General features: G+C 38.0%; 3 protein-coding genes across 3 annotated transcripts; 2 read left to right on the top strand and 1 right to left on the bottom strand.

Annotated features, from left to right (window-relative positions):
• Window positions 1–2,338: 2,338 nt before the first annotated feature.
• Window positions 2,339–7,953, top strand: Polr2B (RNA polymerase II subunit RpII140). The gene is made up of 13 exons (XM_089858942.1): window positions 2,339–2,451; window positions 2,599–2,822; window positions 2,889–3,545; window positions 3,622–3,818; window positions 4,866–4,985; window positions 5,057–5,387; window positions 5,470–5,609; window positions 5,678–6,409; window positions 6,475–6,691; window positions 6,767–6,985; window positions 7,059–7,280; window positions 7,357–7,713; window positions 7,794–7,953. The coding sequence occupies exons 1-13, from the start codon at window positions 2,436–2,438 to the stop codon at window positions 7,884–7,886; spliced, it is 3,525 nt and encodes a 1,174-aa protein (XP_089715068.1). The 5' UTR covers window positions 2,339–2,435; the 3' UTR covers window positions 7,887–7,953.
• A 1,146-nt stretch (window positions 7,954–9,099) lies between these two features.
• On the bottom strand, window positions 9,100–14,871 carry LOC149610421 (uncharacterized). Its single transcript, XM_089858947.1, has 5 exons — window positions 14,539–14,871; window positions 14,090–14,299; window positions 13,890–14,013; window positions 13,659–13,817; window positions 9,100–12,730 (listed from the first exon to the last, which is right to left on the bottom strand). Exons 2-5 carry the CDS (start codon window positions 14,273–14,275, stop codon window positions 10,452–10,454), a joined length of 2,748 nt encoding a protein of 915 aa, XP_089715073.1. The 5' UTR covers window positions 14,276–14,299; window positions 14,539–14,871; the 3' UTR covers window positions 9,100–10,451.
• A 1,089-nt stretch (window positions 14,872–15,960) lies between these two features.
• On the top strand, window positions 15,961–22,263 carry LOC149610420 (solute carrier family 71 member 1). The gene is made up of 9 exons (XM_089858962.1): window positions 15,961–16,193; window positions 16,520–16,806; window positions 16,878–16,992; window positions 17,549–17,767; window positions 17,831–17,944; window positions 18,023–18,094; window positions 19,591–19,801; window positions 19,982–20,184; window positions 21,651–22,263. The coding sequence occupies exons 1-9, from the start codon at window positions 16,116–16,118 to the stop codon at window positions 22,026–22,028; spliced, it is 1,677 nt and encodes a 558-aa protein (XP_089715088.1). The 5' UTR covers window positions 15,961–16,115; the 3' UTR covers window positions 22,029–22,263.
• The last annotated feature ends 3,336 nt before the right edge of the window (window positions 22,264–25,599 follow it).

Here is a 25,599-nt window from a genome sequence, read left to right as displayed (position 1 = left end):
GAAGAGGGGGGTTTTTGGAGCTAGATGATTTTCGATACATTCGTATACGGAATGGTATACGAGGATGGTATCATACTGAGACGCGGCTGGCTGCCAATGGGGATGAAACAAAATTGAGGAGTAGGGATGCCGTGTGGATCCCCATAGGGATGGGGATGGAGAAACTCCGAAATCCGAAAGAAGAGGGGGATGGAAATGTAACGGTTGCTCTTGAGCTTCGCGGACTGCTTTCATCGAACCGAGAGTCGCAAAAAGGGGGGGGGGGAGGATTTTGCGTTACGTAAGGGAGGAGTTTAATAGAGAACAAGTTGGGTGTATTCGGGTAATACGTTTTTGCCCAAAAGGATATGCCACATCAGAAAGTGCTCAATATATTTATAATTGATCGCTTAAATTATTTCTAGCGTAATGCGTGACATTTTCTTTAATAACTTAGTGAATATGAATTGGTTTGCGAAAAAATGGCATTCATTTCATCTTAAGTTTATAAGATATGTAACATAAGCATGTCACTACCTAAATTTCGTAACAGCTCGAGGTAGTTCGAGAACGACAAGCGAGAATGACTACACTCGGTTTTACAGTCCATCTTCCCATTTAGTCTGTTCTAAGCCTTTGACAGCGCCTCAACAGGCGTCACTTTACGAGAATATGACGTTTCACGTACGTCACTTCATGACAAGCTCTCAGTAATTTGTGACAAACTTATGGAACATACGTCACTTCATGACAAGCTCTCAGTTACCAGTGACAAACTTATGGAACATATCTTATGAACTTATGATTTCATGGATTAAGGAAAAATACGCGACGCTTTATAGTACATGCAACTTCCCATAATAAAACGTTAAATATGCTGTACATTAAAAGGGATTCGGGATTCATTGCCATAAGACATTAATGACATTTTATTATAGGGAGTCGAATCATTTCCAGCGGGACTCGTGCAAAGAGCGCGACCTATGTTAGACGTCACCTCGATTTACCCTTGCTCTAACACTAAACTTCAATCTAACCAAGTTCTAACCGAATTTTGTCTTGTAAATTTACAAAGAATACATTTTTGAATAAACCCTGTCGTTATTATGATCATCCAGCTATTTATATTAATGGCAAGTTGACCACCAACGCAATAGAGTAATGGCACCTACTTGCCTTTGAGTGTATTAAGCTCTATAGAGTGCTGTCAGAAGCGCCGGTGTGACGTCACCCATGCTGTTTTCCCATAAAGAAAAAACGGTAACTGTCATGGCCGCCCATTGCTAAAGGCAGACTCGTGACGTTTAACCTTGGATCTGACGTCACAACTGACAGCACTCTATGGGTAGTTAACATGGAGTGCCACTACTCTATGGACCTAGTACAAAGATAACTGAACTTACGGTGATAATAGCGACAAAACAACTTTCTGGCCGTTAACATGTCATGTGGGTAATACATTAGCATATCCGTGCACTAACACTAAAGTTAAATCTAACCAAGGCCTAACAAGGTGAATTTTGTCCTTGATCATATACACTTACAAAGAATACATTTTTGAATAAACCCTATCATTACTTTGAGCATACAGCTAGTAAATATTAAGGTTAAGGGTAATTACCTTCTTCACCGACTCAATGGGCCTGGTGCAAAGATGACTGAACTTATCGTGATAAATTGATAATATAGACGAAACAACTTTCCGCCTTTCTGCCGCCAAAACTCTTTGGCCAGTAACGTCACGTGATTTGTACGTCATGTCATAGCATATCCGTGCTCTGGATTAAGTTAATCCTAACCAAGTCCTAACCAGGTTGCCATCTTATATGTGCCAATTTTGTCCTTAATCTTATACACTCACAAAGAATACACTTTTGTTAAACCCTATCGTTACTATGATCGTCCAGCTAGTTATATTAAAAGCAATTACCTCCTTATTAAAGGACCTGGCACAAAGATAACGGAACTTACGGTGATAATACAAACAAAAGTCACGAAACAACCTGTCCTGCCGGCGCCAAAACATTTTGGCCGTTAACGTCACGTGATTTGTACGTCATATGGGTGAATATAACCATTGAGTTGAGAAAATTACCACTAGAGGGGCCTTTCCGCTCAAGCTGCAACTCTATAGACCTTGCTTTCCGCTAGGATATAAGACCCAATTAACAATATCACGCGCTTGTGGCGCCATCCCAATGCAACCAAGGGAACTAAAAAAAGGCGGGAAATTTGACTGATTTCAAGAATACATTTCTTATCTAGGCTTCGAGATGGCGACACCATCGCGTGATAAATGGAAGCTTTTGCGCCATCTATCATGAAGTTTTAGAAAACATTATTATACATACTGCTCTCTCTCTTCTGGTCGAGACTCGAGAGTTGAGAGAGTGAATCGAAGACGAACGGTTGAAAATCTAAATCTTTTTGCAGATTTAATTAGATAATCTGCAATCATGTACGAAGAAGAGGGTGAGTAAAAGCTTTTTTCGTACTCTAAATCAAAAATTATGTTTTAAATAAGTGCTCGTTAGTACGTATTTTAATGTTCATTTTAAGCCTTGGCGTGTTATAAGTAAGTTGGTACACAATATAACACAACATAACAATCATTTACAGAACCGATGGAGGAAGACAATTCTGATGACATTACACCAGACTTGTGGCAAGAAGCCTGCTGGATTGTCATCAGTTCTTACTTTGATGAAAAGGGTTTGGTTCGACAGCAACTCGATTCATTTGATGAGTTCATTCAGATGTCTGTTCAAAGAATCGTAGAAGACACCCCGCAGATTGAATTGCAAGCTGAAGCGCAACACACAACTGGCGAAATAGAGAATCCAGTAAGCGTCAGACGTTTCTAAAGTAAGTTGAAAACGATTTTTTCCTAACTCTCTATTCATTTTTAGCCACGATACCTATTGAAGTTTGAACAAATCTATTTATCAAAACCAACTCATTGGGAGAAAGATGGTGCTCCGACACCTATGATGCCAAACGAAGCTAGACTTCGTAATTTGACCTATTCCGCGCCATTATACGTTGACATAACCAAAACAGTTGTTAAAGAAGGAGAAGATCCAATTGAAACTCAACATCAAAAAACCTTTATTGGCAAAATTCCCATTATGCTTCGTTCTACCTTTTGCCTTCTCAGTGGTTTAAGTGATCGTGATTTATGCGAATTGAACGAATGTCCCTTAGATCCTGGTGGATATTTTATCATTAACGGATCTGAGAAAGTTCTAATCGCTCAAGAAAAAATGGCAACCAATACTGTATATGTCTTTTCAATGAAAGATTCAAAATACGCTTATAAAGCGGAATGTAGATCCTGCGTGGAACATTCTTCTAGACCTACTTCCACTCTTTGGGTTAATATGTTAGCTAGAGGAGGACAAGGAGTCCGAAAAAGCGCCATTGGACAAAGAATCATTGGCATCTTGCCTTACATTAAACAAGAAATCCCTATTATGATTGTTTTTAGAGCCTTGGGCTTTGTAGCTGACAGAGATATTTTGGAACATATTATTTATGATTTTGAAGATCCCGAAATTATGGAGATGGTAATGAATTAGGGGGTACTAAGACTAGGAAGTTCCGAACTATGTAACCTAGAGATTTATATATGTATATGTGTAGGTGAAACCTTCCCTCGATGAAGCTTTTGTAATTCAAGAACAAAATGTAGCCCTTAACTTTATAGGAGCTCGTGGAGCTCGACCAGGTGTTACTAAAGAAAAAAGAATCAAATATGCTAAAGAAATTCTTCAAAAAGAAATGCTTCCTCACGTTGGTGTCAGTGATTTTTGTGAAACTAAGAAGGCTTACTACTTAGGGTTAGTTTTGGCATTCATTCATGGTGCCATTAACAATGATTAATGTCATAAGTTCATAAGATATGTTCCATATGTTTGTCACTGGTTACAAACTGGAGCTTGTCATGAAGTGACGTAGGTCATAGATTCGAGGTAAAGCGAAGATACCTGGTGAGGCGCTGACAAAGGCTTATTACAGACTAAATAGGAAGATGGTAGTCCTGCAAAACCGCGTTTAGTCAATACTCGCGTTGTTCTTGAAACAGCTCTAAGTAAGTCTCCAGCATTACCAAGGATGATGGGATATCCGAGAGAAATAGAATAGGCGCTCTAGCTGTGGAACAGTTCAGGTCGGGTGGGACGCTAAGAATGGGGGAAGAATACTCAGGATAATGGCGGGCGTTCTACATGAGACACATAATATCAGAAGGGGATAATGGGAGAAGGATGACACTCTGTAACCTCTTAATGCTTTAGTTATGTAACGTCATTCTTCAAAGGCTCACCCTTTTAGTTTGCTTTCCCGCTCATCAAACTACAAATGGGCATCGCACCGTAAGGTGAATTCTATAGTTGTTTGGCACTAAATCCCCAGCAATCATCCCACAAACCTCGTCTTGACATGGGACAAAATGTTTTTGCACAAGCGCGTCTTGTCAAATATTTAAACGCTGATAAAGTAATGATGAGGGAACTATTTATCGTGTATGTGATACGGTTTAGTAACCTTGCTCTAAATGATCCGATGTTGGGAAGAGTGACGTTACACTTACCCCGCTTTGTGGTACACTTCTCTCGAAGAGAAGTATTATATACTTCTGATAATATATATTTCACACAGTTTTTTCGAGTATTCATCCCCCATTTCTAGCGTCCCACCGGACCTGAACTGTCCACAGCGCGCTTATTTCTCTCATATTTCGCATCTTCTCCCCATTAATACATCATCCTTGGCATAACAAAGTATAGATAGTGTCATACAAGTTACGGAACACGTCTTATAAACTTATGTTAATATAAACACTAAAGACTAGCCAACTGATGATCTTGTACGTTCATTTTTCATAGCTATATGGTACACAGACTTCTATTAGCAGCTTTAGGTAGGCGAGAATTGGATGACAGAGATCATTATGGAAACAAGAGATTAGATTTGGCAGGACCATTAATGGCTTTTCTTTTCAGAGGGTATAATATTGCGGAAATTTTTAATTCGTAGTTGAGCTAAGCGAACATATCTATTCCATAACCATTTCTAGCCTCTTCCGTAACTTAACTAAAGAAGTGAGAATGTACGCTCAAAAATTCATCGACAGAGGGAAAGACTTTAACATTGAATTGGCAATTAAAACGAGAATCATCACTGATGGGTTGAGGTATTCTTTGGCCACTGGTAATTGGGGAGATCAGAAAAAAGCCCATCAGGCTCGAGCTGGTGTTTCTCAAGTATTGAATAGATTGACTTTTGCGTCAACTTTATCTCATTTACGACGTGTCAACTCCCCAATTGGACGTGATGGCAAACTGGCCAAACCTCGTCAGTTACATAATTCCTTATGGGGTATGATTTGCCCTGCTGAAACTCCAGAGGTAGAATAGTGTTCTTCTTGCCATTTTCAGCAATGATTATGGAATCTAACCGAGCTTGTTTCCAATTCCGGAATAAATATAGGGTCATGCTGTAGGTTTGGTGAAAAACCTGGCCCTGATGTCTTATATTTCCGTTGGTTCTCAACCATCTCCTATTCTTGAGTTTTTGGAAGAATGGAGTATGGAGAACTTGGAAGAAATTGCGCCATCTGCAATTGCAGAGTAGGATTTCTCTCTTGCTTAGATAACTTCAAAGCTTATTACTATATAATGTCTTAATTCAATAACAGCGCAACCAAGATTTTCGTTAATGGATGTTGGGTTGGCATTCATCGTGACGCTGACCAACTTATGAACACCTTACGTAAATTGCGAAGGCAGATGGACATTGTGGTATCTGAGGTCTCCATGGTTCGAGACATTCGTGACAGAGAAATTCGTATCTACACAGACGCGGGTCGCATTTGTCGCCCTTTACTGATTGTAGAGAATCAAAAGTTGCTGTTGAAGAAAAGCCACATTGAGCAACTTAAAGAACGAGAGTACAACAATTACAGTTGGCAAGATTTAGTTGCCAGTGGTGTTGTAGAATTCATTGATACTTTGGAGGAGGAAACCATCATGGTGTCTATGTTACCCGATGATATACAGGACAAGGACATGGCTTATTGTTCATCGTACACTCATTGCGAAATTCATCCTTCTATGATTTTGGGAGTTTGCGCCTCTATCATTCCATTCCCTGATCACAATCAGTCTCCTCGTAACACTTATCAATCCGCTATGGGGAAACAAGCTATGGGAATTTACATCACTAATTTCCACGTCAGGATGGACACGCTAGCTCACGTTCTTTACTACCCCCAAAAACCTTTGGTTACCACCAGGTCAATGGAATACTTGCGTTTCAGAGAGTTACCGGCTGGTATCAACTCTATCGTCGCTATTTTGTCTTACACTGGATATAATCAAGAAGATTCTATTATTATCAATGCTTCAGCTATTGATAGAGGATTCTTTAGGTATTGTGGCAAGAATTGCACGACAATTTTGCGGTTTTCGTTATAAACTTTCGTCTTTCTTGTAGGTCTGTCTTTTACCGATCTTACAAAGATTCGGAATTGAAAAAAATGGGTGACCAAGAACAACAGTTTGAAAGACCAACTCGCGAAACGTGTCAAGGAATGCGTCACGCCATTTATGATAAGTTAGATGACGATGGCATCATTTCACCAGGTACTCGTGTGTCCGGTGATGATGTAATTATTGGAAAGACAATCGTGCTTCCAGAAAATGATGACGAGGTTTGACTTTTAGGGAATTTAAACTTACTGGTTCATGAGTTCAATGGTTTTAATTAAATTATTCTTATTCTGTAGCTTGAAGGTACGACGAAACGTTTTACCAAAAGAGACGCTAGTACTTTCCTTAGAAATAGTGAAACTGGAATTGCTGATCAAGTCATGTTGACTTTAAACTCTGACGGATACAAATTCGTCAAGATCAGGGTTCGATCAGTCCGTATTCCCCAGATTGGGGACAAGTTTGCCAGTCGTCACGGACAAAAGGGAACTTGCGGGATTACTTACAGACAAGAGGTAAGTTGACAATGTCCTGCCAAAGTGACAAATACTTGTTTACAAAGTGGTAACCTTGGAATTATGATTGAAGGACATGCCATTTACGGCTGAAGGATTGACACCTGATATTATAATTAACCCACACGCTATTCCATCCCGTATGACCATTGGTCATTTAATCGAATGCCTTCAAGGAAAGGTATCGGCAAATAAAGGAGAAATTGGCGACGCCACGCCCTTTAACGACTCCGTTAACGTACAGAAAATTTCAAATTTGTTACAAGAATACGGTTATCATTTACGAGGAAACGAAGTAAATCTCCGGGTTTAGTTAGAAACAACTATAATCCGCAGTTCTTATGGAAAAACCCAAAACTTACCGTTTACAGGTTATGTTCAATGGACATACTGGTCGAAAGATCAACGCCCAAATTTTTCTGGGCCCAACTTATTATCAACGTCTAAAACACATGGTGGACGATAAGATTCATTCGAGAGCTCGCGGACCTTTGCAGATTTTAGTTAGGCAACCTATGGAAGGCAGAGCGAGAGACGGTGGTTTACGTTTTGGTGAAATGGAGCGAGATTGTCAAATATCTCACGGAGCAGCGCAGTTTCTAAGGGAGAGATTATTCGAAGTCTCAGATCCTTATAGAGTTCATGTTTGTAACTTGTGTGGTTTAGTTTGTATCGCTAATTTGCGTAACAACACCTTTGAATGCAAGGGTTGTAGGAATAAGACACAGGTACGTACGTTTCAAATTGGAAAATAGTGGGGGTGGTTTTTGGCGTTTTAGGCCAAGTTATAAGTTTGATTTTATTTTAGATCTCCCAAGTCAGAATACCCTACGCCTGCAAATTATTGTTCCAGGAACTAATGTCCATGTGCATATCGCCCAGAATGATGCTATTAAAATAATTTCGTACTGTAATATCTTGATCATTTGAAATAAAAATGATTTTTATCAATGGTTTATTATTTGAAATTGTGTGGAGTTTTATTGAATCATATTTTGAAAACTTAAATATGATTTGGTTTGTTGACCAGTCTTAATTACGAAAGAATATAGCCTTAGTCGCTACAGTATGAGGTTGATACTCTGAGAGACCGAGTTCTCCGTCAACCCCTCACCCTTTCATAACCTGTGTTGAGCTGTGGCTGCTCAGCACATTTGCAATCGGCGCAACTGAGGGAAAAAAATCGGACGTTTGTTAAAGCAAAGGGCGGCTCCGTTGATGCCCCTGAAAGATGACTTTTCTGCTACACGTTGGCTAAGCTTGGCAAAGGCTAGTTAAACCAAAGGCAGGAACCAATGGGACCTAGTGCATTAGGTCTGATTGGTTCCTGCCTTTGGCAAGGTAAAATTCGTGTCCAGAAGATTAGCCAGCATGCTAGGGGTGATAATGGAGCCGCCTGTTACTTTAACGAATCACGTGACGTCTGTGTCCTCGGCTGTGCGCCGTGGTAGGTGCGCGTCAGAGAGATATCTGGTTGTGCCGTTATAGTTGCCTTCCCTTTCCTCCTAATAGAGTAATGTCAGTTCTACTATGCAAACGTCATACCATAGAGTAGTGTCGGTTGAGAGGGGAGTAGACTGTGTATCCCTCCCTCTAGTCGCGCTTTTGTAAGAGGGGATACTGTACGCGCCTGGTAGGGGGGATGACACTTAGCTAAGAGATAGAAGGGTATGACGTTTGCATACGTAGAACTGACATTACTCTCTTAGCTCAGTGTCATTCCCCCTACCAGGCGCGTACAGTATCCCCTCTTACAAAAACGCGCCTAGAGGGAGGGATAAAGTCTACTCCCCTCTCTACCGACACTACTCTATACGTGCTCACTGGTCGCTATACCTCATGGTCGCGCTTTCTCCCTAATTAATTAACAGTCCATTTGAAAAGCATTGTTATGCACAAAATTATCATGTTATAAAGACCTCCCCATGTTTAAACCACCCATCAGTAGTATCAACTACGCAGATAGACATTCATCCAATATGGCGGCCAACCCCGTCTAGCAACTTTCTTTGGTATGACGTGAGGGTGGCGGCCTGATCCACGGCACCTAACCTTCGGTCCGCGGTCCCCTAAGCTTTTATAACTTACCAGAGGTAATATAAATGCGTTTGAAATTAATTTCATAAAAGCATTTTTTATTTATTTAACTTCTGTCTACAATTCATTATTCACAGCAAATTAACGTTATTTTTTTTTTCCATTTGAAAATTTATGGTGGTTACTTTTAAACAATATACAAAATCTAAAATATATTCAAGTTTTCATAAAAGATCAACTTGAGATGCTTAACGAGACAAAAGACAAAAGACAAAAGAAAAAATTTCTATGTTTATAAAACTAAACTCTCGTCTATTTCATATTAGTTTAAAAAAAACCTTTTTAAACATAACAATTAATCATGTGTTTTGTGTTCTTAAGAGGAGTAAGTTTTCTTTATACAAATTGTTGTATATTATGTACAATAATTGAAGTTTTTTTTAACCAATTAACACTTTGTTTTAAGAATGCCTATTTTTAAGTAAATAGTTTACATAGTTTTCAAACTAGGAAGATTGATACCATTTACACAATGAGGCGAGGCTACTTGGTACTGCCAAGAAGTTATATCAGTATCTCAGAGAGAAGGTATAAGATGCCTTTGTATTCGCGCGCCATAGTCCCAGTCCCCCTTTCAAAATAAAAGGGGGGACGTAAAAGGAGGCGCCGGGCTATTTCGCCTCTCCTCAGTTGGAAAATATGACTGTAATTTTCGTCACTCGCGTCGTCGCGCTGACGTGAGTTTTCAAGAACCAATGAGATGCTGGCTGTAATTTAGAGACGGGGATTGACTCCGGACCTACGTTTGGACTGGAGATAGAGCTGGAAATGTGGCGAATTTATACCTTATCCCTAGTAAACTAGATATAACTTCTTGGTACTGCACTTTGTCCGTCAAGTATCCTGACCTCCTGATGTAAATGGTATTAATCATCCTAGTCTGAAATCTATGCATAACAAAACTTAATTTGGAAAATGTGTGAATGTGCATTACTGCATTCAGCCAAAAACCATGATATTGAGATATTCCTAATTAATTCATCGTAGTTTTTACGTTTTTTGAACTATGGGTAAATATTATTTTCCTAATTTAGAGTTTTTATATTTAATTTTTAATGCGTTATTAATATATCTTACATTAGTAACTAAATTATTGTAAATTTATAAATTATTTTATACATTAACTATCATTTATACTTTGAGCTTCACTAGGAATATAAGGGGATAAAATAAATTAATTTTTGTTGTTTTTTTTTCACACTTGCTAAATGTATGATGGAGTACCATGTATAGTTTCAAAGGATATATAACAGCTGAAAAAATGTACTTTGAAACATTTTCCAAACAAAATCAAAAGGCGGTGTACCTCGATCGATCTTAGTGATTAACGATAATTAATAACGTTTTCGATAATATCTAGTTCAATATACTAAGTTTCAGAAATTCTAGCGTATTCGTTGCCATTTCCCGATGACACACCTCGGTTCTTAACTTGCAAGTAATAACCGTTTGTGGTACTGCTACTTTTATGGTTGTGATCATTATTGGCGGACGATAAGAGTTCCGAACTGTCGTCGTAATCGTGAGTATTGGCCAATTCGTACATGGATCGATTGGGTTTTTTACCGCCGTACTTTTCGCGTTTTGACGCCATGACGCACAACACGATAAAGGATATAAAGCAAAGAGCATTGACTATAATATTGACATACATTAGAACCATGGGTTCTTGGTTAATAAACAAATCTATGATAATCGGTATGACTATTTCACCAACCGCAGCCCCTAAAATAAATATAGAGGCGGTTTTGTTGGTAATATGAAGATAATTTTCCAGCCACGAAATGGAAGTCGGGAAGAGAGGGCCCATTCCCAAGCCCAAAACGACTACACCGATCCAAAGCAATGCTTCCAGCTTGTCAGCACCCGCTACCAACATGATAGAGGCTACCAAACAAACTGAAAGATTGGCAATCAACATACGCCGACCACTGACCCTGGTTGCCACAAATATAGAATAACCGCGAGACGCGGCGAAACTACCCCAAAAAAGATAGGGTAGGAAATAACCTCTCGATTGAGGCAGCTGCAAATTTTCTTTAGTGGCAAATGTCTCTAGAAGTTCACCAACACCAACTTCGATGCCTACATAAAGGCAAAGAAAGAGGGCCATCAAACCAACCATGACTACTCGAAAGGAGAGACTCAAGTCCCTCGATTTATTTGATTCTTCCAACTGCATGGAACGAGGCTCGCGAGGGTTTTTACACAGAAACACCAAGAAAACTATTGCCACGAAGAAAATATAGACCGCCAATAAGATGTATGGAATCTCAAACTTTCCCAATCGATTCTTGTGAAGAAAATCAAAGACAACGGAGAATATGTCATCATTCCATTTTGAACTTTTGTTTTGAATCGTTTCCGATTCTTTAATTACACTTTGCGTGGTCGGAGGATTCAATTTCAAGCTTTCAATAGTTGACGCCGTTTTAATTTGTTCCTTTATCGTAGTCGTAGTCGTAGTCTGCTTAATTGGGTTATCCGTTAAATCCTGCAATTCAGCAGTATTTCCCTTCATCATTAACGGCAGATGTTCAGATAACTTCAAACGAGGTTTAACTTCAGACATTTTCGCAGAACTTTGCAAGGTGGTTGTTGCTGCTGTTGTTGGTGGTACTTTAATATCCTCAGTGGTAGTTGTTCTTGTCGGTTCAACTTTAATAACTGTAGTTGAAGTAGTAGGGCCTGATGTACCAGTAGGAAGTTGGGAAGGCGTTTCAGTTCCTTGATCGTTAAGTTTTCCCTCGGGAAAATAGACCTTGTTCTTTGCGATCTGACTAGATTTATGGTTGGTGTCTAAGCTCTTTTCTGTAGGTTTTAACGATGTTTCAATCTTTACAGTTGTATTAGGCATTTCTGTCGTGATTTTTTCAGTCAAATTGCTTGGTACAAGGTTTAAAGTAGTTGGTTTCGGAACTTCCGTGGTTGAGACAGTCTCTTCAGTCTTGAGGGTAGTATTGGGTGCCACAGTGGTATTAGAGGTTGTAGCGACGGAAGTAGATGAGGCTGTGGATGAAGGCTTGTTGCTTTGATCACTGGCGGCGGGTGTTATAGGATTTCCAGTTTTTTTATCCAAAGGAGGTTTATTCCATGTCGTATCTTGTGCTAATTTATTTCCGTCAACATACTTGGGTTTAGGTTTTATCGTAGTACTACTACTTGTCGGGACTGTACTAGTCTTTTTCGGTACTAGGCTATCATTCTCGGAATTTGAGGTTTTGTTCGTAGATACGGAGGAGTTATAATCGGGACTAATAAATATTTCCGATATCGTGGTGTTATTGTTGTTGTTGGCCCATTCGCTTTCGTTAAAAGCATCTCGTTTAGTTCTATCCAATAGTTCGTATTCATTTGGCAATTCGAAAGAATTGTCAAACTCGACACTGAAAGAGTGCTTCACTATGATATGTTTACCACTTATCAACGGATACTGAGGAAGACCCACACGTGGAACACTCAGCAATGAACCATTCAAAAAAGTATTGTTTTCGAAAGAACTATTGTTTAAGTGTCCAGATAACGGGGATAGAAAGGGTTCCGCGACTAAAGGAGCTACAAAGGCTCCCAATCCAAAACAAAAATGCAGAGCTTGCATAAATGGAGCGCTTCGTCTTCCCCATAAATCCAAACACCATACATTACCACCTGCCAAGATCAATGGTATTAATTAGGCCTGAGCGAGTGTAGATATTCGCGGGTACTCGCTAGTCCGAGAGGTTCGCGGGTACTCGCTAGTCCGAGAGGTTCGCGGGTACTCGCTAGTCCGAGAGGTTCGCGGGTACTCGCTAGTCCGAGAGGTTCCCGGGTACTCGCGAGTCCGAGAGGTTCCCGGGTACTCGCGAGTCCGAGAGGTTCCCGGGTACTCGCGAGTCCGAGAGGTTCCCGGGTACTCGCGAGTCCGAGAGGTTCCCGGGTACTCGCGAGTCCGAGAGGTTCCCGGGTACTCGCGAGTCCGAGATGTTCGCGGGTACTCGCGAGTCCGAGATGTTCGCGGGTACTCGCGAGTCCGAGATGTTCGCGGGTACTCGCGAGTCCGAGATGTTCGCGGGTACTCGCGAGTCCGAGATGTTCGCGGGTACTCGCGAGTCCGAGATGTTCGCGGGTACTCGCTAGTCCGAGAGGTTCGCGGGTACTCGCTAGTCCGAGAGGTTCGCGGGTACTCGCGAGTCCGAGAGGTTCCCGGGTACTCGCGAGTCCGAGAGGTTCCCGGGTACTCGCGAGTCCGAGATATTCGCGGATACTCGCGAGTCCGAGTTGTTCGCGGGCACTCGCGAGTCCGAGATATTCGCGGGTACTCGCGAGTCCGAGATATTCGCGGATACTCGCGAGTCCGAGATATTCGCGGATACTCGCGAGTTCGAGATATTCGCGGTTACTCGCGAGTCCGAGATATTCGCGGATACTCGCGAGTCCGAGATATTCGCTGTTACTCGCGAGTCCGAGATATTCGCGGGTACTCGCGAGTCCGAGACATTCGCGGGTACTCGCGAGTCCGAGATATTTGCGCGGACTCTCGAGTCCCAGATATTTGTGGGGACAACCTAATTTAAAAAAAAAACCACTTTTCTTTTACCTGTATCTAAAAATCCCATCGTGATTCCGGTAACTGCAGTACAAGCCATCAAAGCGGGTAATTCTTGGCAAAAGGGCATGATAATTATCCCTATTCCTGTTGCTAATAAACTTAAGAACAGTAAAAATTGCCTGTTGTAGCAATCAAACAAGAAACCGCCTATAAACAAAATTAAACAGTTTAATTTCTATTTTAACGAAACTCTCTGTAAGATTAATTAATTTTAATTACCAATTATAGCACCAAATAAATATCCACTATATCTTGCTGTATAGATGTTTTTAATGTTTTCATTAGCTTGAACAGCTGTTTGTAGATCAGCGAGGGTAGCTGTCGGAATAGCAAAGCACAACCCCTATTGGCAACAATTAAAGAATTAACGAGCGATACATTCATGGCCATGATTTATAATTATAGTCAAGTTTAGTTACCAGTCCAAAAAAAGACAAGCAAAGGTTAACAGTTTTAGCAATCTGTAATTTTCCTCCACTAGGACAACATCTATACCCAGGCTCTCGGTACGAAGCATCTTTATGTAACAGCGTTGAGTGGTCAAAAATGAGATCTTCTTCGTCGTCGCTTTTCAACAGATTTTCTTTTGATTCAATTACAATCATGTTGTTTTCATCGATATTTCTAAACTGAAAACAAAAACAGGGATTACGTATAAATAAATTTCAAGGATAATATAGTAATATAGCATATTGGCATATCCAATAATATTATCAAGATCTCATGACTTTCTTGAAGCTTTCAAAAAAATTGCAAGACATATCCGCGGTTTTATATGAAATTACACAATTTTCCCAAATATAAAGTTCTTTCCTAATTTTTTATATTCATAATTAAATTACCTAATTTTCGATAAATAAATTCTTACTTTCTCGCTTTTATAATTCGATTCATTCCGTTCCGTATTCCGTCGCTTCAGTCACTAACTTCGCTGTCTAGCCTAGGCGACGTAATTGAGTTATATCAATTGTGACGTAGGACCCTGGGTTTAACGTCACGGGACTGCGTTTGACAGTTAGCGGCCATGTTTGGTACCATTTTTTCTCTATGGGTGAATATAATGGGTGACATCACGATAGATCTCTATGAGCAATCTCTATTTTACGGATATTAACGTCAAGAAGGAATCCAGTCTCGCTGCACAGAGTCACACTAGAGCCAGCCAGAGCGTGACGAATTGCCCCAGCGTTATCGGGAGTAAAAACTGGAGTAAATAATGAAATTTTTTTTACCCACGTGTCGGACTCATTTCCGGTTTCGGAAAACGCAACACTGAAACTAAAATGATGTACTTTTACTATTTTAGAATTTCTAAAACCATAAAAAGTATACCAAACCTAAATTCAAACTTATTTTAATACTTTTTGTGGATGATTTATAATCACAGGGGCATTAAAAACATTTACAGTTTAATGCTTAAAATTATAAGAAACCAAAACTTTGAGTTTTCGCGCTAAAAACGCGAGCACGCGGCCTTCTTCCGCCGGCTAAAGAAGTTAGGCTTTTGTCCATGCCCAAGACTAATGTACGGCTGGCAGCACTGCAATTCGCGCCATTGCTGTTGTTAGTCCATGGACGAACCAATACTGAAGGACGGATGGCAGCCCATAGAGCCCCATACTAAGCGACAAAACAACCAATGTTAAGCTTACTTCCCCCTTTTCAGCCCCAAAATGGAGGGGGGTTATGAAAAATAGTGAGTCAAATCCCGGAGAAAGCTAGCGCCATCTAGACAAAATAAGACGTTAACTGCTTCAAAAAAAAATCAATAAAAAAAAGATTTTTGAAATTTTGCCGTAACTTTGCAATCACAAATTTTTAAATTGCATGAAATTAAAGGTATGTTCTTATTATACTCTATACGTTTAATCATAACAATTAAAAGGCTATTCAATGTATTTTTAATTAATACAACTTCTATTTAAAATCGGCATTGATTTTATTCTAAATTTTTAATCCTCCAATCTCATTTTGTCCAAGGCTTAAAGAAAATGGGCAGGAAAAAAATTTGTGTTTACAAGCTTTGCAACAGCGATTCGCGATACGCTGATAAGGTTTATATGAAAGGAGTTAAATTTTTCCCATTTCAGTTTTTGAAATTTGGAACCAGCCTGAATCCGTTGAACAATGATTACTGACTTTTTTGTCACGTGCCTAATGTCGTTACCCCGGTTTTTCAGAACACTGATTCCCCCATATGCCCCCCCACTCTCCGGTTTGCTACTATCTGCCGCTAGAAGGCGAATTAACAAGTCTTTTTCAACTTTCTCCCGCTGCCATTCGTCCTTCAGTATTGTTTCGTCCATGGTTAGTCGGTGTCTTTTTAGTGAATAGTGACTATTCGTTTAGTTTTTCTTTTGATAAAAATTCTTTATTACGGTTTTTAAGCAAATTCGGTAGTTTTCGGTGGTATTGTTTTAATTTATAACTCTGCATGATGACAACATGTGCGCGAAAGTATCCAAGAAAGTTGCGGGTATTATTTTAAGGAGTAGAAAATCTATAATGAAGGACAATTTCGTGGTAAGTTTCAAGAACCAAGGCCTAATCAAAATAATGTTTCTATTGTACAGTCCTGTGTACACTGTACAGTTACGGTGTTACCAGTAGTCTGATAAAGCACACTACACTTCAACAAAAAGTGTAATGTTGACAAGGTGTTATTGTAAAATGTAGGGGGTGTTTTAGTACAATTTTCATTTACATAGGATTTAATGAGGTTTAAAAGATACAGGTTTTGACTTTCGTGTTTTAATACATATATCATTTACCATGGCTCTTTGTTAACCTATATTTGTTTAGTATAATTATAATATTTAAAAATAATTATGAAATTAATGATTCTTTAGACATCAGGATTTGGTGAGCCAAGTGTTTACCATGCATTGGTGGTTATATTTCTGGAGTTCTTCGCATGGGGGCTATTAACAACGCCCATGATAACAGTCCTAAATGAGACTTTTCCTAATCATACCTTTCTCATGAATGGGCTAATAATGGGCATTAAAGGAATATTATCCTTTTTGAGCGCCCCATTGATAGGAGCCCTTTCTGATATATGGGGCAGAAAATTCTTTCTTCTAGTCACTGTATTCTTTACCTGTGCCCCGATACCCCTTATGAGAATTAATACGTGGTAAGAATTGAGGGTTTTATTTAGTTTAAGCCCGTTCTTAGTTAAATTAACTCTTAATACACCTTCTAAAGGTGGTACTTTGCCATGATTTCTATGTCTGGTGTCTTTGCTGTGACATTTTCCGTCGTATTTGCCTATGTGGCTGATGTTACTGATGAGCAAGATAGAAGCGCGGCCTATGGATTGGTATATAGAAATGACACCCTCTTTAATTACAGGGTTCATACAAGCCTGGAAAACAGGGAAATAAATAGTTAACAAAAACCTCAGGGAAATTTGCGTCAAACAGGGTCCGAGTAATTAAGCAAAATTTTCATAAACATCCCCTCCATAGGATTAACGTTACACTATACTTTGGAGGCTCGTAACTCTGGTTATATTAGAGATACAGCGATATCCTTTGAGTATGTTATAGTCCTCTTTATCCCCCATCCAACCATACTAAAAACTTAGGGCTGCGACCAACAGGGGCTGAGTAATCAAGCAAAATGTTCATAAACATCCCCTCCATAGGATTAACATTACACTATACTTTGGAGGCTCATAACTCTGGTTCTACTAGAGATATGGGGATGCCCTTTGATTATGTAATAGTCCTATTTGCCCCCCTTTTTCAATAACATTTGATCCATAGGATACTCCATATACGGGAAAAACCTGGAAAACTCAGGGAAATTTGTTTTCCAAAAGTTGTATGAACCCTGAATTAGAAACCAGGTTTTAAATTGTATAATATAATTAGGTTTCAGCAACTTTTGCCGCTAGTTTGGTGACAAGTCCCGCTCTTGGCGCTTATTTAAGCCATATCTATAGTGACAATTTAGTTGTGGCTCTGGCATCAGCCATTGCTCTCTTAGACATATTCTTTATACTAGTGGCGGTCCCCGAGTCCTTGCCTGAGAAATTAAGGCCAGCGTCTTGGGGAGCGCCAATCTCTTGGGAACAAGCTGATCCTTTTGCCGTAAGTCATCATAAAAATGGTAAACATATTTTCCCTAGTGCTAACTTTTGTTTTTATTTCAAGGCATTGAGAAAAGTTGGTCGTGATCCTATGATCATGATGTTATCGGTTACAGTCTTCCTTTCTTATTTACCGGAAGCTGGACAATATTCCTGCTTCTTTGTGTACCTCAGATTGGTAAAGTTTTATTATATTAGTTAATTAATCATGATTAAAGTGTTAATTAATCAATTTAATTTTTGGTTTTTTATTAAGGTTATGGGATTCTCCGATGAGGAAGTGGCATTATTTATTGCAGTTGTAGGGCTACTTTCAGTTGTTGCCCAGGTAATTATAAACCAGTCAAACTTGAAGTATATTTCTCTTTGAATGGGAAATATCTTATTAATAATGCAGCACAGTTACTGATAAGATAATTTTAATTTCCTGTGGAAGTTACACACCAGTTAGATAAACTCAGGCGCAACTATTTATCTTATCAGTTCTTTCTTTGTGTATTTTATTTTTAAAATATCCCTTTAATAAGTTAATATTTTTCTTTACATGTCTTTAATTAGTTATTAATTAATTATTTAATTTTTTATGGGTATTATTAATTATTTAATATATATATGGGAATTATTAAAGGAAAAGTTCAGGTAGCATAACATTATGCCTTAAAAGAACAGCCTTTTTCTAAATATAAAAGGAAACATATTTTAAGAAATTAATGATCTCTTACTACAAAATAATTAACATTTCATTACTCATTAGTCTTAAAAACAAGGACTACTGTGTTGCCATTGGTTTTATGGCGTCTGCTAAATTGAACCTCTTACCCCCTACCTCTCTCAGCCTATGAGAATTCAACCAATCCTGTTGGAGTAAAAGGTTCGCTTTAGCAGACGCCACTAAACCAATGGTGTGGACGCAATAGTCCACGTTTTTAAATGCTAATTATTTTGTAATAACAGATCACTTATTTTTGTTTTTAATATATTCCTTTTATACTTAAAAAAAAAGGCAGTTCTTTTAAGGTATAATGTTATCAGGGTTCATACAAACCTGGAAAACACGGAAAACGTGGAATAATCAGGGAAATAAATAGTTGACAAAAACCTCAGGGAAATTTAGAATTTTTAGTAAAATTCAGGGAAATCAGGGAAATTTGCGTCAAACAGGGGCCGAGTAATTAAGCAAAATGTTCATAAACATTCCCTCCATAGGATTAACATTACACTAAACTTTGGGGGCTCATAACTCTGGTTCTACTAGAGATACAGGGATGTCCTTTGAGTATATTATAGTCCTATTTATCCCCCATCTAACCATACTAAAAACGTACGGCTACGACAAACAGGGGCCGAGTAATTAAGCAAAATGTCCGTAAACACACCCTCCATAGGATTAACATTACACTATACTTTGGAGGCTCATAACTCTGGTTCTACTAGAGATACGGGGATGTCCTTTGAGTATGTAATAGTCCTATTTGCCCCCCCCCCACTACTTCGTTAACATTTGGTCCATAGGATACTCCATACACGGGAAAAACCTGGAAAACTCAGGGAAGTATATGGGGAAAAACCTGGAAAACTCAGGGAAGTATATGGGGAAAAACCTGGAAAACTCAGGGAAGTATATGGGGGAAAGCCTGGAAATCTCAGGGAAATTTGTTTTCCAAAAGTTGTATGAACCCTGTGTTATGTTAACTGAACGATTCCTTGTTTTAATGAGTTGATATTTTTCTTTAATTAGTTATTGATAATTTAAATTATTTAATTTTTATGGTAAAGTAAAGAACTTCAAACTTTTTTTTTTTGTTTTTGTTGTTCTGATTTCAGACTGTTCTTTTAACGGTTTTAATGAGAAGCGTGGGCGCCAAACACACGATTATGATTGGCCTTCTATTTGAAATGCTGGAGTTGATTTGGTACGGATTTGGCTCTCAAACTTGGATGATGTGGGCAGCCGGTATTTTAGCTTCCGTTTGCAGTATTAGTTACCCGGCTATAAGCGCCTACGTTTCTACTCACGCTGATGCTGATAAGCAAGGTATTTAATATTATATCTACTTGCTTGCTCCACTGGGCAACTCAAAAAAAAAAGGTTAGGTGCAAAGTTGGTGGTACTGTAGTTTAATAAAAAAAAAACCAAAAAAAAACGGGCCATCTGGTAAGTTGGGTTTTAAAACTTGGTTTGTAATGGATTGAAAACTTTCTATCGTTCTTGAAGGATTGGTGCAAGGAATAATCACTGGAATGAGAGGTTTATGCAATGGATTAGGACCCGCAGTTTATGGTTTTATATTTTACTTGTTTCACGTGGATCTCAACGAAAACCCTCCTGTATCTTCTCTTGATCCTGATGGAAGACCTCTTTATCACGCTCCTACAGCGGCACCAAATATGTCTCTTAAATCTCCCGCTGACACTCAGGTAATTAACAATGGCCGTAGCCAGGGACACTATTTGGGTCCAAATTTTGGGTTTAAATAGTGTGAATGATTTAAGACAAAATTTTGGGCCTGATGAGTACTATTTTTGCCCAAAATTTGGGCTTAATTAATACACCTGAGATATTGAACTATATAGGCCCAAAATTTGGTCTAAAATAGTTAACTAGGAGAACTATACTACTTCAGCCTCTCTTTTAAAGGCAGCAATTAAGGACCAAAATTGTTAGCCATACAATTTTGGGCCTAAATAGCAACAGCGCGCGGTGATGACTATTTAGGCCCAGGGTTCATACAAACCTGGAAAATCGGGAAATATCAGGGAAATTGATGATTTTTGCGTCAAACGTCAGGGAAATATCAGGGAAATTTATTTTTTGCGTCAAACGTCAGGGAAATATCAGGGAAATTTATTTTTTGCGTCAAACGTCAGGGAAAAATCAGGGAAATTTATTTTTTGCGTCAAACGTCAGGGAAAAATCAGGGAGATTGATTTTTGACGTCAAACGTCAGGGAAAAATCAGGGAAATTGATTTTTGACGTCAAACGTCAGGGAAAAATCAGGGAAATTGATTTTTGACGTCAAACGTCAGGGAAAAATCAGGGAAATTGATTTTTGCGTCAAACGTCAGGGAAAAATCAGGGAAATTGATTTTTGCGTCAAACGTCAGGGAAAAATCAGGGAAATTGATTTTTTGCGTCAAACGTCAGGGAAAAATCAGGGAAATTGATTTTTGCGTCAAACGGCTGGGAAAAATGAGGGAAATTTCAAATAAATAGTAACGGTCAAGGAAATTTACGAGGATAGTGTACTTTTCGCCCAATCCAGTTTATTTTCGATCGAGGTAGCCGAATGAAAAATAATTTTCGTATAATTTAATTAAATAATAATAATTTCCAGCCATAGAGATGGCTCCAGCGGTACTCGCGTTCCCTATGAGGCTCTGAGTCCTCTCAAGGCCATGTTTGTAGTGTTTTTAGCATACTCTATAAAATTAGGGGCTCTTACACCTGGAAATATCAGGGAAAAACCTATGAATAGACCTGGAAATATCAGGGAAATTGATTTACCAGATTTTGCATGAACCCTGACTGGCCTAAATAACTAGCCCCATTATACTATTTTCGCCCAAAATTTGGGCCTAAATAGTCGTCCCTGCGCGACCCAAAAATTGTCTTCTCAAAATTTGGGCCTGAATTGTATGGCTAACATTTTTGGGCCTAAAAAGCTGCCTTTAAAAGATAGCTTAGATGTTTTGAGACCGGTCTTAGGTCCAAAATTTGGGCCCATATAGCCACTTTGAATTAAAATATTCGATAAATTAAACTTAATTCATGATATTGGGATATTGAAACTTGTTGATTTATTTATGTGTTGTTCTAATTTTAATGTCAACTTGAAAAATTTATGATTCCAACTAATTATCTTTTAAATGAAATATAAAACAGTTGGCACCCGGGCCGCCATTTGTTTTTGGGGCTCTTCTGGTCTTTTTGGCGCTGTTAGTGGCGGCGTTCATCCCGGAAACCACGAAATCCAATAGCTCATCATCGTCTCGCGGTGGTGGCGGTGGTGGTGAAGAAGGTGGGCGAATGATGACCTCTCGGGGATCACCCAGTCACTATCATCGTATCTTACAACACGCTTCTTGCTCTTCGTCCCAAGCCGACTCTTTGGGAGGCCATCTACTAAGCGGTGTTGGTGCCATAAATCGAGACAGTGATAGTGGCTTGGTCACCACGGGAAACGATCTCTACCACTTTGAAACCATCCATAAAAGGAGCGATGGTTCGGAACCTCTCATGCATGACACTGATCCTTTATAAAATCATGACGACCTCCTTTTTTTTCGTTCGCCATTTTGGCGCCACCGCGACTGAAAATAAAAATATATTTAAGGAAGAAATGTTCTCTCTTCTGAGAAAAAAAACGAGAAAAATTAAATAAAAATAAATTTGAATGAGTATTTGGAATTAAAAAGAAAGGTTGGGTATATAAACTTTTATAATATAAAATAGATAATGGACGAAGGATTGAAGAAAATAAAATAAACACAAGCTATGCGAAAAGTATCGAGTGAAAATCTACAGTAAAGAGAGCGTGTTGCCAAAGAATATTGCGTATATATTTAAAAAAATACAAAAATAAACAAACAAAAAAAAACCTGATAGAAAACTGATCAATAATAACTTAATTAATTAATTTGATTAAAGAAACCAACCCTAATCCAACCAAGCATATACCCCCTATATGTTCTCAAAATTTCATACAAAACCCCTCCACTTAAATATATATATTTTTTTCTCCTTTTATCCATTTAGCCAACGTAAAAGTTTATAAAAAAAATAAATAAATAATAACTTGTCCCTACCCTTTTTAAAACAGACAATATATTGTTAGCTATGATATTGCCATGGATAAAGAATGCGCGTGAGGAAATTTGTTTTCACTCTACAGGATAGGCAACTCCCTATCTCGAGCGACAGCTTATTCTGTATATACTTTGTTATAGTTTCGGTTGTCATCAGGCGCAAAGCTAGGTCTCTATATAACCAAGCTTTGTACGTGCTGTCAAGAGACAAAAAACTTCAGGATCTTCAGGATTTAAAATATCCGCGAGTTTTTTAGCTCGAGTGCACGGAACTCTAGGCCTTAGTTTCAAATACGTGTGAAATTGCCTAGAGGTCCGTGCACTCGAGCTAAAAAACTGCCGGATATTTTAAATCCTGAAGATCCTGAAGTTTTTTGTCTCTTGACAGCACATACAAAGCTACGTTACATAGAGACCTAGGTTTGCGCGTGCTGACAACCGATATTGTAACAGAGTATATACAGAATAAGCTGTCGTCCGAGATAGGGAGTTGCCGATCCTGTAGAGTGAAAACAAATTTCCTCACGCGCATTCTTTATCCATGATATTGCACTGTCACTTTATTTTTCTCCATCCTTGATAGACAAAACCAAACTAATTACGTCCACACACACTGATTAAAGGCGCCGCCAATTAACGTTACGAAGAAAAAAATTTTTAACATGATTTGTTTCCCTGAATCCATACAGACAAATTTACATCAGTAATAACCTTCCAGTTCAAATTAAACACAACAAAACGCCGCAACGAGAGACAAATTAGTTACTGTACTGGTATTTGAGGTTTTCTTTTCCTTATTATTATTATTATTATTACTTATTACTTATTATTTTTTTTTATTCTTTAATACTTTATTATTATTATAGGCCAGTTAACTTCTCTAAAACTCAATTTTTTGAGTTGTGCACTTAATTAAAGGACTAATCTCACGCGAAACTAAGTTAATTAACTTAAGTCGGTACCGTTAGAAAAAGGGTTCGTAATGAGACCAGATAAAAGTTTTACGAGTGTACCCTTAAAACTTTAAATTATTGAAAGAAACTCATGTGCAATTCTAATTTCAAAAAGCCCAAATAAGTTTAAGTACATGAATAATTGATTTAATTTACGTTAAAGGAAAAGTTCAGGTAACGTAACATTATACCTTAAAAGAACGGCCTTTTTCTAAATATAAAAGGAATTAAATAAATGATCTCTTATTACAATGTGATAATTAGCATTTAATTAGTCTTAAAAGCAATCAAGGACTATTGCGCCATCCGCCATTGGTTTAGTGGCGTCTGCTAAACCGAACCACTTACCCCTACCTCTCTCCATAAGTTTATAAGTTTTGTTCCATAAGTATGTCACTACCCATACTTCGTAATGTTAGAGGCTTAATGAGAGCTAGTTCAAGAACGACGTGAGAATTGACTACACTCGGTTTTGCAGTCCATCCTCTTTAGTCTGTACTAAGCCTTTGACAGGGACTCACTAGGCGTCGCTTTACGAGAATCTATGACGTTTCGCCTACGTCACTTCATGACAAGCTCTCATTAACGAGTGACACACTTATGGAACATATCTTATAAACTTATGTCTCTCAGACTGAGAATTCAATCGATCCTGTATGGGTAAGAGGTTCGGGCTAGCAGACGCCACTAAACCAATGGCGGATAGCGTAGTAGTCCTTGATCGTTTTTAAGACTAATTAAATGCAAACTAATTATTTTGTAATAAGAGATCATTTATTTAATTCCTTTCATATTTAGAAAAAGACCGTTCTTTTAAGGTATAATGTAATGTTACCTGTACTTTTCCTTTAATAATTAATGTGGGACTTAATTAATATTAATTATTTTTTTGATAGTCCCAATCTCTATAATAATTTCGCAAAAATAAAATTTGTCTCTAGTTCCTAATTCTTCAGCTCAACCAAACGTAAAAAAAAAAAGAAAAGAAAAATTCTATTTAAAATAATTATCAACGGACAAGAGATAAAAAACATAAAATTAGTACTGGTATTTAACATTCGTATTTAAAATATGCGGGTTTTGGTTTTCAGAGTTTTTAATACGATAATATCCCTGATATTAATTAATGACGTTTATTTTATTTAACAAGATAATTACTACACTAACAACCTTTAACTATTTTTCTTAACTTTTACGTCAAAAATTTAATGATTGTGTTTTAGAAAGCTTAATAAATACGTGTAAAATAGTTTTAGGGGAAAAATAGGTGAAACGTTTTACCAAAAAACCAAGCAATATCTTTGGATATCGCAAGATTTTCAAACCCTGGGAAGATTAAAAAAAAAAAATCACTGTTTTAGAAGTTTTAAAATTAGAATATACGTATTTGTAGAGTTTAACGAGACATATACTTTTAGGAAGTATTGCAATGTGGGGGAAAAAAAAAATATCCTTTGATATGAAAAAAGTAACGCTTTTGGTTGAGCTAATTTTGTAACAAGTTAATATGACCCACACTTTTTACTGTTAGATAATTAAAAAAAAAAACAATCGCTTTTTGTTTCTAATGAGAAATAACAACGTAAGTCAGTATCATGGCATTTATAAACAAATGTTTGTTTATTATACTGAAAATAATCAACCGAACTACAAGTTTATGGAAAATTAAGTGTTATCAGCATTCTGTGTAATGCTTTGAAGATTAATTTTTCTGAACAATTTTGAATTTTTTTTTTTTTTTTTTTTTTGGGGTGGGTATAATAATTATATTTCTTAATAATAAAAACACACATGCACATTTGTATAATTTTTCCCTCCCAACCTAGCTGAAACGTTTAATTTTTGAATGTAAATGTACATAAAGATTTAAAATTAAATATGGGATAAATGATTTTTTTAAAAAAAAAATGTGTTTGATTTTTTTTCTCAAAGTTTTTCTTTTAAATTTCCCGCCTATATTGATATTGGTCTACATTTAATGACGTAACGAACGCAAGTTTTAACGTAATTTTTTGATTGGCGCAAATTTCCTTAACGGCTCCGTTAAGCCGTGTTGATTGGTTAATGTGAATT

This window comes from Phalangium opilio, unplaced genomic scaffold (genome assembly GCF_054372755.1).
Source record: "Phalangium opilio isolate 3A_F unplaced genomic scaffold, DU_Popi_V2 ptg000329l_1, whole genome shotgun sequence".
Lineage (NCBI taxonomy): Eukaryota > Metazoa > Arthropoda > Arachnida > Opiliones > Phalangiidae > Phalangium > Phalangium opilio.
Note: the sequence above shows the minus strand (reverse complement) of the source record. Positions and strands in the feature narration are given on the sequence as shown.

Bases quoted from the DNA above. Each gene is read 5' to 3' on its own strand.
- Polr2B (XM_089858942.1), top strand. The intron at 6,410-6,474 runs GTATTGTGGCAA...TCTTTCTTGTAG, and splicing joins ATTGATAGAGGATTCTTTAG to GTCTGTCTTTTACCGATCTT. The intron at 6,692-6,766 runs GTTTGACTTTTA...CTTATTCTGTAG, and splicing joins TTCCAGAAAATGATGACGAG to CTTGAAGGTACGACGAAACG.
- LOC149610421 (XM_089858947.1), bottom strand. From the start codon at position 14,275: ATGATTGTAATTGAATCAAAAGAAAATCTGTTGAAAAGCGACGACGAA. The intron at 14,014-14,089 runs GTAACTAAACTT...TGTTGCCAATAG, and splicing joins GCTTGTCTTTTTTTGGACTG to GGGTTGTGCTTTGCTATTCC. The intron at 13,818-13,889 runs GTAATTAAAATT...TTTTGTTTATAG, and splicing joins TTTATTTGGTGCTATAATTG to GCGGTTTCTTGTTTGATTGC.
- LOC149610420 (XM_089858962.1), top strand. From the start codon at position 16,116: ATGTGCGCGAAAGTATCCAAGAAAGTTGCGGGTATTATTTTAAGGAGT. The intron at 16,993-17,548 runs GTATATAGAAAT...TAATATAATTAG, and splicing joins GAAGCGCGGCCTATGGATTG to GTTTCAGCAACTTTTGCCGC. The intron at 19,802-19,981 runs GTATTTAATATT...TCGTTCTTGAAG, and splicing joins CGCTGATGCTGATAAGCAAG to GATTGGTGCAAGGAATAATC.